This window comes from Aedes aegypti, chromosome 2 (genome assembly GCF_002204515.2).
Source record: "Aedes aegypti strain LVP_AGWG chromosome 2, AaegL5.0 Primary Assembly, whole genome shotgun sequence".
Lineage (NCBI taxonomy): Eukaryota > Metazoa > Arthropoda > Insecta > Diptera > Culicidae > Aedes > Aedes aegypti.
In genome coordinates, this window is record NC_035108.1 from 148,002,664 (window position 1) to 148,018,422 (window position 15,759).

Genomic DNA, 15,759 nt, shown 5'->3' on the forward strand with positions numbered 1-15,759 from the left:
TAAGGTGCAAACACTGTTGTCTTCCTATATATGGCTTTGGGGCCGATGTGCAGAATGCTTTACGCATTAGTCATTTTTTATCATATGAAATGGTAAAGTTTGGAAGCATAAATCTCAGCATCTTAATCGACTTTAAATTTCAAGGGAAAATCGTAAAAAAGTATGAGATTCAAGAATCACATTTTATTTCCATTTAAGAAACGCCAATGATTGCAATTTAAAATAGTTTTTGAGCACAAAACAAAAGAAAAAATGTGAAATATTTGTAATGAATCATAAATGTTGATAAATTGTCCACTTGGAATATAAAAATAATCCGTTATTACACGCCAAAAATGCAAAGTTTATTAGACAAGAAAAATTTTAAAAGTTTACCAATCTGTCGATTAAATTTTAGGTCTATGACTGAAATCTTCAAGTTTGACATTTTGTATGGAAGATGACAAAAATGTTTCGAAATTTCTCAAAACCTCAAAGTTTAGACCAAAACTTAGCGCAAATTGAGAGGTGAATTTTCTTGTAATAGAGAGAAATCATCATAACAATGTAATTTTTCAACCAATATGGTTCTAAAGCCTTGTCCCTGTCGAACGCTTAAATTTAGGCCAGAAAAACATGTTTAAATTGTTTTATGATTTTCGTTGGTTGAAGTCCGAAAAACATTTTTCACCCCTTGGTTTAAACTCAAATTTTGGGTATATTTTGTTTTCCGTGGCCCTTTCGAAATGTCAGATAGGAACACCCCTAGTGTTGAAGCTAAAATCCATGTGGGCTTTTTATCGATAAAGTAGACATCAAACATAATCAAAAGTGTCATGGTTCATAGTTGGAACAATTTATAAAATTAAAGTTTAAATATGCTATAGCTGTTATTTGAGCTGGAAAAATTGCTTGATTAGTTGCAAGAACATGCTCTTTCGTATTATTGAATAAACAAATTCATTCAAAATTGTAGGACCCAATTTTAAAGTGCTCAGAGCATCGTTCTCTTTTAATTTTTTTTTTTTGGAAAGTTTGTAAAACATCAAATTTGATTTAATGCCATTGAAAATTCATGATTTTGAGCTGCTTTTTGTTGGATAACCGAGGCAAAATAATTTCAAAAAAAGAAATGATTATATTAACAGTTTAAAATCAACTAAATTAGTTTCAAAAGCATGTAAAAATATTTGGAACCGGTTGAGTATTCATAAAGTTGTAAAACAAAGCTGAATTTTCTAGTAGAAAGAAAAACAAATTGAAGAAATCTACTCTTAACTAAGAATAGTTATGATTTCAGTTAAATTTCATATTCAACAAACTCCATAAATTTAATATTAAAGAAAATGATGCTAAGAGCTCTATAATTTGTTTGAAAATAACAAAGTCTGGAGATTTCTCTGAAGGACATATTTTACAACTTGAACATTCACCTTCAGATCGCTAGCGCTATCTCTAATCCTAATATTTTTGGCTCAAACTTTGAGGTTTCTCGTTTTATGTGATTGGAATTTAGAAGAGCACACGAATTTAGTGAGGTTTTCAACTTTTACAACCTAGCTACTACTTGTATCGCTCTGTTATATGAAGTATGAAGAGAGAAAAGTGACTTAACCACAAATCAAAACAAAACATTACTTGAGTTAATCCTAAACTGACACAAAAACGTCGTTAGTAGTTCAACAAAAGGGTATATCATTTTGTCACTAAGCTTTTGTGAGAACATTATGGGAAATCAGAATTTTTAGGACGCGTGCGACTGGCTAGTAGATTTGAGGATACACGTGAAGAGAAAAAATGTGAGAACAAAGATATTTTTGAAGATTCAGAAATAAGATTTTAATTGTTTTTTTTTTCTAAGCAATGTGACAGATACTTTCGTCGATTTGAAAATGATTTCTCGCGTGACTTTTCTAACGATATGAGATTCTTTTCTCTATCGCTTTCTTTCTTTGGGATGTTTTTCACCATAGATCGAAGGAAAATGTCCTTGGCTACCCGAGGAGGAAAGAATAACTCTCCAATAACTTATGCTCACCATATTTTGGTATCATACCAGAATTAGGTATTGTTCAGTTATCAATACCTCATTTTGGTATTAAAATGGTATTTGAAAAAAATGTTTAAAACAATTAAAAATACTTCATTTTGGTATTCGACAGCTATTGAGGACTGCTGGAGGTATTGAACTAGTATTGAAAAATTTCACTTTTATATGAAAATCCATCAAGTATTATTTAGGTATTACAATACCTGATCTAAGTATCAGCTTGGTATTTGTGGAATATGCAGAAGGTATTATTTGAGGTATTTTACCTCTTATGTAGGGCTCATTCATACCTCATTCAGGTTGTAAGTATTGGAAATTATCTGGTATGGAATACCTCAATTTGGTATTCAGTAGTTATTTTCATCTGCTCGGGTAGAGTTTCATACAAAAATCGCTACAGAAGAGGTTAATGTGGCTCAAATATGGATTGAAAATAAAATAAAAAAATGAGCCTTTCAATGATAGATGAGTTCTTTTAAAAAGTTAAACGAGATTTCTTTTCTTGAATTAACTAAACATGGGTTTGGCTATTTTTTTTATTACAGTAGGTGATCGTAGCAGGTTCTTCTTTCTGGCGTTACGTCCCCACTGGGACAGGGCCTGCTTCTCAGCTTAGTGTTCTTATGAGCACTTCCACAGTTATTCACTGAGAGCTTACTATGCCAATGACCATTTTTGCATGTGTATATCGTGTGGCAGGTACGAAGATACTCTATGCCCTGGGAAGTCGAGAAAATTTCCAACCCGAAAAGATCCTCGACCGGTGGGATTCGAACCCACGACCCTCAGCTTGGTCATGCTGAATAGCTGCGCGTTTACCGCTACGGCTATCTGGGCCCCCGATCGTAGCAGGTAATGAATTGATTATCCCGGTTTACATTTACGACAAAATTAATTCAGCGAAATCAACCTTCGTTATGTCCACTTTTTAATTTGTTCCTCTCTGCATGCATAGATAAATCAAAAACGCCTCTTATTCGCGTTTCATCTCGTTTCAGTTCAACAGTAATGATAGCCACGATAGACATTCGCGTAGCATTCGTGCCTCACAATCGCGTGGTCCTTGATTGGAGTCTGACCTGCTGCGAATATTACATCATGTCATTGTGCCCCGCTTAAGTTAATTACACTAAAAATGTGTGAATCAAGAAGCGTTTCAGCGTTTAAGGTGTTGTTGTTCTAGCTCAAATCTAGATTTTAAAATTAAATTTAAAAACTTTGTAGTATGTTCCAAGATACTACAAAGTTTCTGAATTTAATTCAGAATCTTTATAAAAGGATTCTTACCAAATAAATTTGTTCTGGATTGATAGAATAATAATTAACAAAAGCGTTGTGAAAACCCCTAGCAAAGCAGAACCATTAATCGCAATGCATGCGAGAGAGCGATCGCCAGAGAGAAATCAGAGCAATCTAGCAAATTATTGTTGTATTGTTGTTACCCACCGAAACCCCGCTTAAATACGAATAAACGCTCCATTGTAGCGCATGAAGACGGCAGTAATACACTCCATTCATAGAGCAGTGTAACAAACGACGGTAGCAGCGTGCTGTTTATTTTCCTCTTACCTTTTGACTTCGTGAATTTTTCGGCTCTTTACGTAGATCTTCGGGCTCACGTTTGACATTTATCGACTGCGGTGATGGGTGTGAACCAAGTATGCCTTGTATATCATTTTGCGATAGGCCTGGCACGTCCAGAGGCGTGGTTTGCCCGTTGATTTTCGTAGCGGGGATGCTAGAGCGAGCGCGCCAGAAAGAGAACGGGAGAAAGAGAGGGAGAGAAAAAAAGAAAAGGCAAACATTAGTCAAAGAGTGCGATGCGGCGGGGCTCTCCGGTACTCACAATCGTCATAAATTGTGTACGTGATGACGACAAGAGCTTCAATTGCTTTTCATTAAAATGTTTTACTGACTGAGTGACGGCGAACTGTGAGTGAAGTGAGCGAGCGAGTGTCATGCTCGCACGAATAACGAATGTAGATGTAAGAGGCGCAACAAGTGCCAAGTCATTTTACGCCGCTAGTGGACACACTTAGGGACTCGCATGCTCCAGTTTCTTTCGGCTTTATATTAATCGGTTCGCTTCTGCGCAAAGCTTTTATTGTAACATAACTAAAGTACATAATATTTTATAAATTTTACGGCTTAAATTAAATACAGTTTGGTTTTTAGCTATGGAGATGTAATGCAGGCTATAAAGTTTACCGCCGACTTAATGGCGATTCTTGCACTCCACCTTTCAATACGTATGTATGTTCAAGCGTGTCCCCTTTGCAGATAAACAATCACACGTACTAATCGTCACTTAGCGTTATCTGGATCAGTGGCAGAATCTTGAGCTCCCTTTCGCCTGGCAGTTGGTCCGTAATTCGGAATGAAACCCAGTCTTACCGTAGATCGGCGGAGTTCAGTAAACAATCGTTCGTTGAACCACTAGTACGAATTCACCTCCAAGCACGGTATCAATCGCGATGCGAACCGAGCCGGACTGATTTCTTAATGAAATCACTCTTGGCAGAGCATCAAGCTACGAATTAACATAAATTCTTGATAACCGACCGCTCCTCAGTATTGGAGCTCGTAAAATTTTTCCAATCTTTATTGAACTCCTCATCTTTTTCACATCTCGTGAGAGGAACCCGAGTGGGGGTAGGCGGAGGCGAAGATGAATAAAATTGCCACTACGGTCGTAAATTGTGTTTTCCTTTGCCTCCTCCGTCTCAGGAGCTCCTTTGCCTCGCTGGGACACGGTGAGTACCATCTGAGTTGAGGAGCAAAACAAAAGCGGCGGACGGTAAATGCGAAAATCAATCCTTTGAGAAGTCATTGGGGGACCCCGAGAAGGTGGGGATGCCAAAAAATCTACAAAATTGAATTGAAAGTTCTGTTATGGGCAAAAAGTGGCGTAGTCCTACGTCAAAATTGGTTGTTGATGGAATTGCATTTCTGAATGATCTGTAGTCTTTTGTTTTTCACAAGGCTCTCCATAGATGCCTCTAGAGCGTTCTCCAAAGAAGCCTCCACAGAGATCTCAATAGAAACTTTCGCTTCACATAGGTTTCCACAGGATTCTCAAAATAAGTATCTACAGAGGTTTTCATAGAATTCTTCTCGTGGGTCTCCACAAAAGTCATCGCAGAAGATTCTAAAGAGGTCTCTTCATAAGTCGAAATAGAATTTACAGAAAAATATAGCTTGTACCGAAGTCTCCACATTAGTGCTAGAAAAAGTCTCCCCAGAGATCTTAACAGTATTTGCTCTCCATAGAAGCCTCTACCGAGGTTTTCATAGGGACTCTCAACTTCACAGAAGTTTCCACAGGGATCTCAACAGAAGTATCAACAGAGGTTTTCATATAATTTTCCTCGGGGGTCTCCACAGAAGTCTTCACAGAAGTTTCCATAGCAGTTTTCACAGAAGACACCGTGGTGTAATAGTGAAAAAAAAAGACTTCCAAGAGGTCTCCCCAAGGAACAATTGGTAGCTTTTAAGATACTTACGTGTTTAATACAAGCTGCATAGCAGCAACCATTGCTGAACAAATTTTAAGTTGAATCATTAATTGAATAATATTAATTTCCGCTTATAAAAAAGCTGTTATTCCACTTGCAGTTTGTGTTTTGCATAAGAGCTGAATAAACCTCAAAAAATGCAAATATAGTAGCTTTTGTTCTACAACACATAAGAAGTTTAACAATTGACTGATTAAAAGCTTCTATAGGTTGTAGCCATCATTTTAGTAGCATATTGAACATTTGATTAACAACAAATCGTACAAAAGTTTCAGTGTCTAATACTTAAAATGTTGACCAGCATGATTAGTAAAACTTATAAACAACGTGAATAACAGTATATGAGTATGCTCTTATTCAAGCAAAACATATTATGTCTTTTTATGTTATTTTCAAATGTTTCAAATGTTTTTCAAATCAAATCCAAGACGTGTGTGCGATAGATGGATTAACGTGATGGACGTAATAGCGACGTAATGGATCAACGAGGGTAAAGTTCGAATCACATTGGATTAAAAATATCAAAATTTAAATTTTCCAAATGTAGTGATCATCATCTGCGACGTTATTGAAATCGGAAAAAGTTACTAATCATAACATTTTTAATGATAATCGAAGTATAAATAATAATTTAACAATAGTTACATGAAAGTGGTTACCCAACTTACAGGCAAGTGTCACAAATAAACATACATAGTTAATTATTGTTGAATAATGGTGACAGCTGAAAAAATGCCCTACAAAGAGCTGAGAAGATGGTATTAAGATCCAAATTTAAGTCAATGTTCAACATTTTTCATTGGAATGAATAATAGTAGAATCAACACTTATTAAACTTCTCCAAAGAATCTCTGCCGACTTGTCGAATTGTTTTACTAATGAGTTGAACAAGTCATTTTTCCTTCTATTAAAGAGCCAATATTCCACCAAACAAATATAATTGTGTAAACAGATGTACAGGAGACGAACTAACGTTTTGGTTGCTTCGCACTTCAGCTGTTTCCATGTTTAACATGAACATGATTTAAAGCTGAATAGGTATTTTATAAAATCCTAATACTACATAGATATATCATCCGAGAAGGTCATCCAAAGAAGTCCAAAATAACGATTACTAAACACATTGTTCAGCAACAAAGAAGCCTTACAAAAGAGGTCACACCATAGCCAAATTTTTGAAAATTGAACAAAATATCTAAAAATTGCGTTGAAATCCTAATATATTGCAATGTTCAACTTACTAATATTATTATTATTTATCTTCATTTGAGTGGCTTTTCGCCCTTGGCGAATTCGCCACTAACTTACTAATATATAAAAACATGTTGGATACAATAATAACTGATGCTTTCTCAATACAATATTTAAAATGTTTAGAATGTTTGCTGTTTACAAAATATTTTGAATCAGTCTTCTGACATAGGATTATTGATTGAAATATATTTTATATTTGTATAATGTTTAATAGATGGAAAAAGTACGACAAATAATTAAAATATTAACCTAGTAGAAATATTATACATTTAATAAATGAATTTTAGTATAGTTAGATGAACAATTCAATTAAAATTTTAACAAGTTAAAACTTATTATGAAATTCGATTAATCATTTTAGACTGTTTTTACCTTGTGAATAAACTTTATTTTTGACCAGAATTGAAATAAATTTTCTCACTGTGCGCTATAAATAGCCGACTGAGTTCAGCTCGCATCAGTACTGAACAGCAGCAGAAGTAATGCGCTTATTCAGTTGTTGATCAGCATAGCACGTGTTGATTAGTTATAGTTGAATAGAAGCTCAAGCATGATCAATAATCAGCTACAAGAGGTTTATATTGGGCACTGGAAGGCTGATATATGAATTCAAGGATGACGCAGATGGCAAGGTATACCGCTGACGATGGGAAGGTCTCGAGTTTGAATCCAGTATTCAGGTAATTATTAAAAGTGTGGTTATTTAATTCATGGTAAAGGTATACACTGCATTTGATGTATACAGTGTTAGCTATTTTTAGTCATTTATTTGTTTTCAATCAATTTTGTGGCAGTTGAATAAAAGCTGAGATGAATGCTTATGAAGCGATTTTGAAGTTGTAGAATAAAGTCAATATACAACGACACGCTTTATAACTTCTCCAAATTTGTGTGAACAACGCCTGAACAAAGGCTTCACTTGGAAATAATTAAAATGTTGTTTAACATGATGCTGAATTATACAGCAATAATGTAGTTTGTTAAACTAGCGTTGTTAAATCATTAATCCTTATTAAGCTAAGTGAAACCTGAATAAACATCATTACAATATATGATTACAGTCACTAAATGATAAGAAGCTTAATAATTTCGCCAGATTTGCTTGAACAATGTGTGCGTAGCAGCTGCAAAGTAATATTATAAAGCAACTATTCAGTATGTAGTTGTGAAAAATTGCTTAATAAATGATTATAAAATAGGCAAATGTTTCTTGGGTCTGCAGAGGTCTCCATAGAGACTCTCCACTTCAAAGAAGTTTCCACAGGTATCTCCCAGAGTTTCTCAAGGAATTCTTCTCAGGGTTCTCCACGGAAGTCTTCACAAAAGTTTCTACAGAAGTCTTCACAGACTAAATTGAAGTTTGCATCGAAGTGCAATAGTGTAAAAAAGTCTCTCCAGAAATCTCCGCAGTATTAGCTCTCCATAGAAGCATCTACAAAAGTCTTCAAAGAGACTATCCATTTCACCGAAGTGACCACAGGGATCACCATAGAAGTATCTACAGAGGTTCTCATAGAACTCTTCTCAAGGGTCTCCACAGAAATCTTCACAGAATATTAAATTTAAATTTGTACCGATATCAGTGCTAAAAAAGTTTTCCCAGAGGTCTCCGCAGTATAAGCTCTCCATAGAAGCCTCTACAGAGGAGTCCATAGAAACTCTCTACTTCACGGAAGTTTCCACAGGGATCTCCACAGAAGTATCTACAGGGGTTCTCATAGTACTCTTCTCGGGGTCTCCACAGATTGAATTAAAGTTTGTACCGAAGTGTTCAAAATAGTGCTAAAAAATGTCTCCCCAGTATTAGTCTCTACAGAAGATTCTCCACGGTTTTCCTCATAAGTCACCATACAAGTTAATAGAAAATTAAAGTTTGTACCGAAGTCTCCACAATAGTACTAAAACAGGTCTCCCCATAGGTCGCCGCAGTATGAGCTGTCCAAAGAAGCTTCTATAGAGGTTTCTAAAGAGACTCTCCACGTCACAGAAGGTTCCACAGGATTATCCACAGAAATATCTACAGAGATTCTCATAGAACTCTTCTCAGGGGTCTCCAAACAAGTCTTAATGGAGGAATAAATTGAAGTGTTTGTACCGAAGTCTTCACAATAGTGCTAAAAAAAGTCTCCCCAAAGACCTCCACAGTATTAGCTCTCAATATAATTCTCTATAGAGGTTTCCATAGAGACTTTCCACTTCACAGAAGTTTCCACATGGATCTCCGCAGAAGTATCTACAAAGGTTCTTATAGAGCTCTTATCAGGAATCTCCACAGACGATTCCACAAGGGTTTCCTAATAGGTTGTCATAGATGTTTAAAGAAATGTAAAGATTGTACCGAAGTTTCCACAATACTGTTGAAATAAGTCTCTCCAGAGGTCTCCGCAGAGGTTGTTACATAAATTTTCACATAAGTGTTTACAGTATATCTACAGAAGTTCCTACAAACAACTTCGTAAAATTGTTCCCGGAGGTCAACTTAGAAGTATTCACAGAAGTACTATAGAACTCTCCACAGAACTCATTACAGAGCCCAACATAGAAGTGCTCACACAAATCTTTACAGAAGTTTTTTTTTTGTAAAGCCCTGCAGAAGTGATCATAGAAGTCTCAAATGGATTCTTAAAACAGAAGGTACCAGGACATGAAACGCTTTCAGAGAAAAATATAACGGGGAAGAACATAAACTTTTAATGCTTTACTAATTTTCGACCTACTTTGTATGAAATTCTAAAATTGGCCAATTCTTGTATGTCGAAAGTTACTGCTTTCTCCTGATGAATTCCACTCATAATGAGCCGAAAAAAATTACAATCGTGCTCAATAATGTTCGATTTGGATTTGGTGTGATTTGAATTTTGTTCCCAGTATTATATAATAAGTATTTTAAATAGATGAATCAATTATTTTTCCTCAAGCATAATTTTTAAAAACGGCCTATTAGTTTCTGCATGCAATTTATTTGAAAAAAAAAAAACTTGTTTCAGAACTGTTGATTTCATAGAAAAGTGTTCTTTGGAGAACTTGTAGTGAACCGTTTGCACTGAAAGAAAAACATATACACTGAAAAAAAAAAAATTACCATGAAATTTGAAATCAAAACTTATTTCTAATATTTTTAAATTTTCACCATAGAATCTTAAGCAAACAGATGTTCGGCACAAAGTTTCATGATGGAGAAATTTTTAATAAAACAGTTTTTCTAAGGACAACTCTTCAAGGACTTTCAAAAATTTTGTTTTCTTGCCAAAATAAAGACGCTTTGATGATAAAATAAGAATCTTGAAATTATTCTAAACCAATTATTAATTATTAATTGAAATTATTCTAAACCAATTAATCATTAGATTATCATGATCACCTCTCTAGAGGTGGGCATTTTCGAATAATTTAAAGCTTAAAGCAAAATTTATCAATTAAATAATAAACTAGACCTTTCTCATTAGTTATTCGTTATTATTTTTCTATTAATTACTGCAAATCGAAGCTCTGTAACTGACAGATTTGACATGGAAATCGTCTCCTGCTCCTCCGTAACGCTGCTTTTTATGAAAAATTTCAAATGTTTGTATGAGCCGTAACGCTTGAGCCTACTTCCTCTCCCCCTAGAGCTTTACGTAATTTGTGGACGGCGCTTTAAACACGCTTTCCCTTAAAACCTTAAAAAGGATCTTCAATATTGAGGTTTGTATTTTGTTCCCTTTTTTCATATTTGTTTGATTATTTTTTTATATTTCTCTTGCTTTTTTCAGAGATTATATGGTATTTTTCTGATACAAGTGCTTCTTGTCTCTTCTTGTTCTTTCTTGTCGCTTTTTGTCTCTCCTTGTCTCTCCTTGTTTGTTTTTCTGTCTCCTTGTCTCTTCTTGTATATTCTTGTCTGTTCTTGTCTATTCTTATCTTTTCTTGTCTCTTCTTGTCGCTTCTTGTCGCTTGTTTCTTCTTGTCATTTTTAGTCTCTTCTTGTCTCTTCTTATCTATTCTTGTCTCTTATTGTTTCTTATTGTTGTTCTTTGTATTTTTTGTCTCTTCTGGTCTCTTCTTGTATTTTCTTTTCTGAAGAGCCTAAACTGCACATGGATGTAAGTGACACTTTGGTCGGTTTTGAGTTAAGTATGGTATTTGCATCATCATTTTTCATCACAAAAAATAAGGTTCAAATTGCAATATTTTTTTTATTTTCGATATATTTTAACCATTTTTCCACAAATTCTCAAAAAACTCTAAGCTGTGTTGATTTTCATCAACGATCATCTAGATCCAGAGATATTTTAAAATTCAGATGGGATCGACGCGAAATAGACGCTTTTTCGAGAGTTTCCTTAGTCTTATTCTGATACAAGTGCCTTTTGTCTTTTCTTGTCTCTTTTGGTCTCTTCTTCTCTATTGTCTCTCTTAGTCTCTTTTTGTCTCTCTCCATCTCTTCTTGTCTCTTCTTGTCTTTCCTTATCTAGAGGGCCTAAACAGCAAATAAGTGTTAGAAACACTTTAGTTGGTTTTAAGTATGCTACTAGCAACAAGTTTCTCACCACAATTTTTTTAAATCGCAAAAACTTTGAACCATTTTTTACAAGTTTTCAAAAAACTCTTCTTTTTTAGATTCTGTGTTGATTTTGGCCATTAGAGTTTGCTGTGAAAAATGAGACCCGTTTTTGAGTATTGATGATTTATGTTTCTGGTACCCTTCCGGCCGTAAAAAGATATTAAAAACGTCGAAAAACATTGTTTTGTTTTTCAAAGTTTTATCTAAATCGATTTGTATGATTTTTCCAAAGAAGCTCTTAACTACCTGATGTTGTATTGCACATTTTACTTTTTGTTAAAATGACTAAAAATAAAATGGCAGCCAAACATGCTGTATATGGGAGATGTGTCGGTCTCCCAAGAAATATCGAAATATCTTCACAACGAGATGACCAATAGTCAATATCGACGCAGATTCCAAAAATAGAAGAGTTTTTTGAGAACTTGTGAAAATATGGTGGAAAAATAATGAAAAACTATCACGAATTGATTTTTTTGGCGGAAAAATGAAGCTGCTGGTAGAAGGCTTCAAAAAAAAATGGCTTCTGCTTTTTGGTTCACATACAATTTGTATAGAATGCAAAATTGCTGAAAACAGTTCAAAGTCCATTTTCTCAAAACCATCTGTTTTAGTCTTTTTTTCTGTTTCTTCTTGTCTCTTCGAGTCTCTTCTTGTTAATTCTTGTCTCTTCTTATCTTTTCATCTCTCTTCTAGTCTTGTCTTGTTTCGTTTTGTCTCTTCTTGTATTTTCTTATCTTTTCATGTCTCTTCTCGTCTCTTTTGTCTCTTCTTGTTTTTTCTAGGCTCTTCTTGTCTCTACTTGTCTCTTCTTGTCTCTTCTAATCTCTTCTTGTCTCTTCTTGTCCCTTCTTGTCTTTTATGGTCTCTTCTGCTCTCTTTTCGTCTCTTCTCATCTCTTCTTGTCTCTTCTTTTCTCTTACTCTTATTTCTTCTTGTTTTAAAATATTTTTATTTTTATAAATATCTGATATTTTAGATAGTTCGTTGAAAAAAATCAAGTCAAATAATTATCTCCTCCCGCTCAGACTTCTCCGGCCAAGTGGCGGACAGGAGCCGACCGAGGACAGACACCACCCAGCGCCACTCAGCCAGCGCAGTGCCATCTAGAAATAACAGAACAGAAATAAGGTGTTATAAAATTTACGACCCGCGTGCTCTTATTTCGGGTGTTCTTTGTCTTCCGCCAACCCTCAAACTTTTACCGTGTATATTTTAAACTGTCGCAGACCTATTTCGGTAAAAGCGGTTTCGTTGTTGAATTTTTCTTCGTTTATTTTTTCTTTTGGTGACAAAGTCTGTCTGGTTCTCTAACCGGTGACGAGGACGAAGACGACGATGATGGAGAGGAGACGAGAGTCGACTGATGCTTAATTGATGGCACAATCTTTCGGGTTCGATCGGAAAAGATTTTTTTTTTGTCTAAAATGAAAAGAGCGAATTCTTCATGGTGCTCAGAAATAATAGCACAAATTGGTTCTATTCACTGGTTGTATGCTAATGGTGGATTGCTAGTCGAGATCGAAAAAAGAATTCTACGAATCTATCCAATTTGTCGATTGCGTGCTGTTTTATTAGGTGATACTATTGTCTGTTTTTGTAATGGGATAATAGGACAATAAAATTTGAAAACAAATAAATATAGCTTCGTTGAAAACGTAAGGTAACGATAGCTTCAGCAAGGTAAGCAGAATCATATGAATAACTGTGTCGGTACAGAACCATGTTTCAATACAGTTTCTATCGAATCAACATTCCTATTTTTGTCATAGATAACCTATATCAGTTCTGGAATTTTGCAGTGTTGGTAGCAGAGTTTGAAATGTAACGCAGCGTTAGCAGAACGTAATATTACTTTTTTATTTAGCGTTACAGAAGTTATTAGATGAAAATTGTACCTACTACCAAGAAAGTGAGTTTTAGAACTATCTCTAAACGCAGCAAAACAAAAATGTTTTTTTTTCTAAACAATGCTCACCAAAATAAATTATGTTGAAAATTGTCTCGAAAAGAATAATTTAAATTTGGCGCATTAGACCAAATTCTCAATGTAATGGATCGAAGAAGTCTCTAGCCCAGGCTTTGATTCAAGTGGTCATGGTAAGCATTTCCGAGTTTACTGATTTTATGTAGTGTTGTGTGCCTCCAAACACCTAGATATTATAAACGAATGAACTAACATTTGAACTAAAATTTTTAAACGCTAATCGAATCAGAAAAGGTTCAAAGAGATCCAATGCCATAAACAATCTTTTTTTTTCAAATGTATGTTTTTCGACGACCCATTCCAACTTGAATTGTGACAGTAGAAAACAATCCTAAGAAACCAAACCTCAACGAACCAAATAAATGTCAGTTCAGATTAGGGAAACCTTCCTTTTCGTCGGTAATCCTTGAGCCCCGAAGCGGATTCCAACAACCCACCTTCAACCACTCATGGGCTTCAACTAAAATCCCTGCATGCGACTGATGGAGCAAATGGTTGACTTAATCCACGGTAGCAGCTAGCTACCGAAGCTGTTTTTCGTAGGCTGCGTCGCGGTCTGTTTGAAGAAACGAAAAAATGATTCACATTCGAAGAATTTGTTAATGTGATTAAAAAAACCGTTTTCAAGCTGATAGTTGCCTACTTGCGTTGTGTGATCGCTAAGCATCTGGCAGAGGTGATCACGTTCGGCGAAGCAGCTTGCTTGCAACCGAAATTCTTTCTCCTTCAAAACAGTTTCAAAACAGTCCGTTACCATTCTAACTGTTTCAAATCGTGGAAAAATGAAGAAATGGGAGATTGTCACATTGAAATCAGGGAATTAAAAGACTAAACGACATCGACACAAGGTGACTGATAGGGGAGTAGAGATTGACACAAAAAAAATCGGTAACACTCGACAAGTCGAGATAACGATCGAGGCCAAACTAACCCTGGAACGACATTCTGAATGGAAGGGTCGCTACCAATTCCGCCGAAGAAGAACAACCGCGTCGAATCGATGCGATGTGATAACGATCTACCATCATCGTGTCGTCTCATGGCTTCTGTATTGCAGCAACATCTCCGACCCCAATAGCCAGCTGCCAGCTCTGGAGGTGATGCATTTCTAACGAGGTTAAATGAGCTCAAACAGATGCAGCCTTGGACGTAGCCAGGATTTCCATGGAAGAGGACTCCAAAGACATTCTTCACCAATATCTTACAAAATGCCAATGTTCGACACTTTACCCATCGTTTTGGGTAGTTTCATCCAGCAAAAGATCCAGAATTCCAGCAGACATTCTACAAAGTGTTCTTCAAAGATTCTTGGCAGAGAATCTGTCAGGAATTTCTCAGGATATTATCTTAAGATTTTTGTCAAGAGTTTACTTTAGGAATTCTTTTAGATGTTTGTCCATTATCTTAAGACTTTTCTAGGACTTAAATCATCTGAGTAAAATGCTTTTACCATAGAAAACATTGATTTTTTTTTCTGGGCCCCAACTCTCTGAAAAAAAAAAAAAACAAATACTGTCTGTTTCGCTCTAAAATTTTGTACACTGGTAAAAAATAATACAAACAGCAAGTTTGATACCCACTTTTGACGATATAAAATAAAAATCTACTGAAAAAATAGTGACTTTCAAACATTCAAAAAATTTATGTGCAAAACACACAGGTCAATTATTTTTCCCAGATTGCTTAGACCCCATTGAATCTGCTAGAAATATAAAAACTATAGGTTTGACGAAATTGTATTGAACTAAAAATATTTGTTGGACATTATTAAAAAACGGACTTTTTTTAAAAATCTCGAAAGGACAACCTCTAAACGTCATTTCTCAGAGTTCCATTCAAAAATTTGATTGTAACATCCTTAGCTACCATTTGGAGGTTGAGACCCCAAGTTTGCGGACAAAGTAAAATTTTGGAACACCCTACAAACGATATTTTGGAGTATGGGTTACCAAACTTTCCGGAAGCACGACTCACCTAATCGTCAAGTTAATTTTTTGTGACTCACAAATGAAAAATTGTAAGAAAATAAGTCCTGCATTTCCAGATTTCCAATTTTCTGAAGTTTCAATGACTGACAATCATATCGCATAGTTTCCCAAAATAAATTAAAAATAGTATTTAAACTTCAACTGGAAATAAGTCAGAATATGTATCTGTCACAATGTTTATGCATTTAAAAAAAAAATGGTTTATTGATAAAAATTAAGGATCTCGTGGACAATTTTTTACCCTACAAACGATATTTTGGAGTATGGGTTACCAAACTTTCCGGAAGCACGACTCACCTAATCGTCAAGTTAATTTTTTGTGACTCACAAATGAAAAATTGTAAGAAAATAAGTCCTGCATTTCCAGATTTCCAATTTTCTGAAGTTTCAATGACTGACAATCATATCGCATAGTTTCCCAAAATAAATTAAAAATAGTATTT

The 15,759-nt window shown here is 35.1% G+C and overlaps 1 protein-coding gene across 5 annotated transcripts in view; it reads right to left on the reverse strand.

Moving 5' to 3' along the window:
* The window catches only part of LOC5564305 (protein grainyhead), a 682,122-nt gene that overhangs the window by 180,012 nt on the left and 486,351 nt on the right, over positions 1 to 15,759 (reverse strand). For all 5 annotated transcript variants that reach the window (XM_021842677.1, XM_021842678.1, XM_021842676.1 and 2 more), the window contains exon 4: positions 3,599 to 3,767. In XM_021842677.1, coding sequence (XP_021698369.1) covers positions 3,599 to 3,767 — 169 coding nt within the window. The remainder of the gene's footprint in view (positions 1 to 3,598; positions 3,768 to 15,759) is intronic.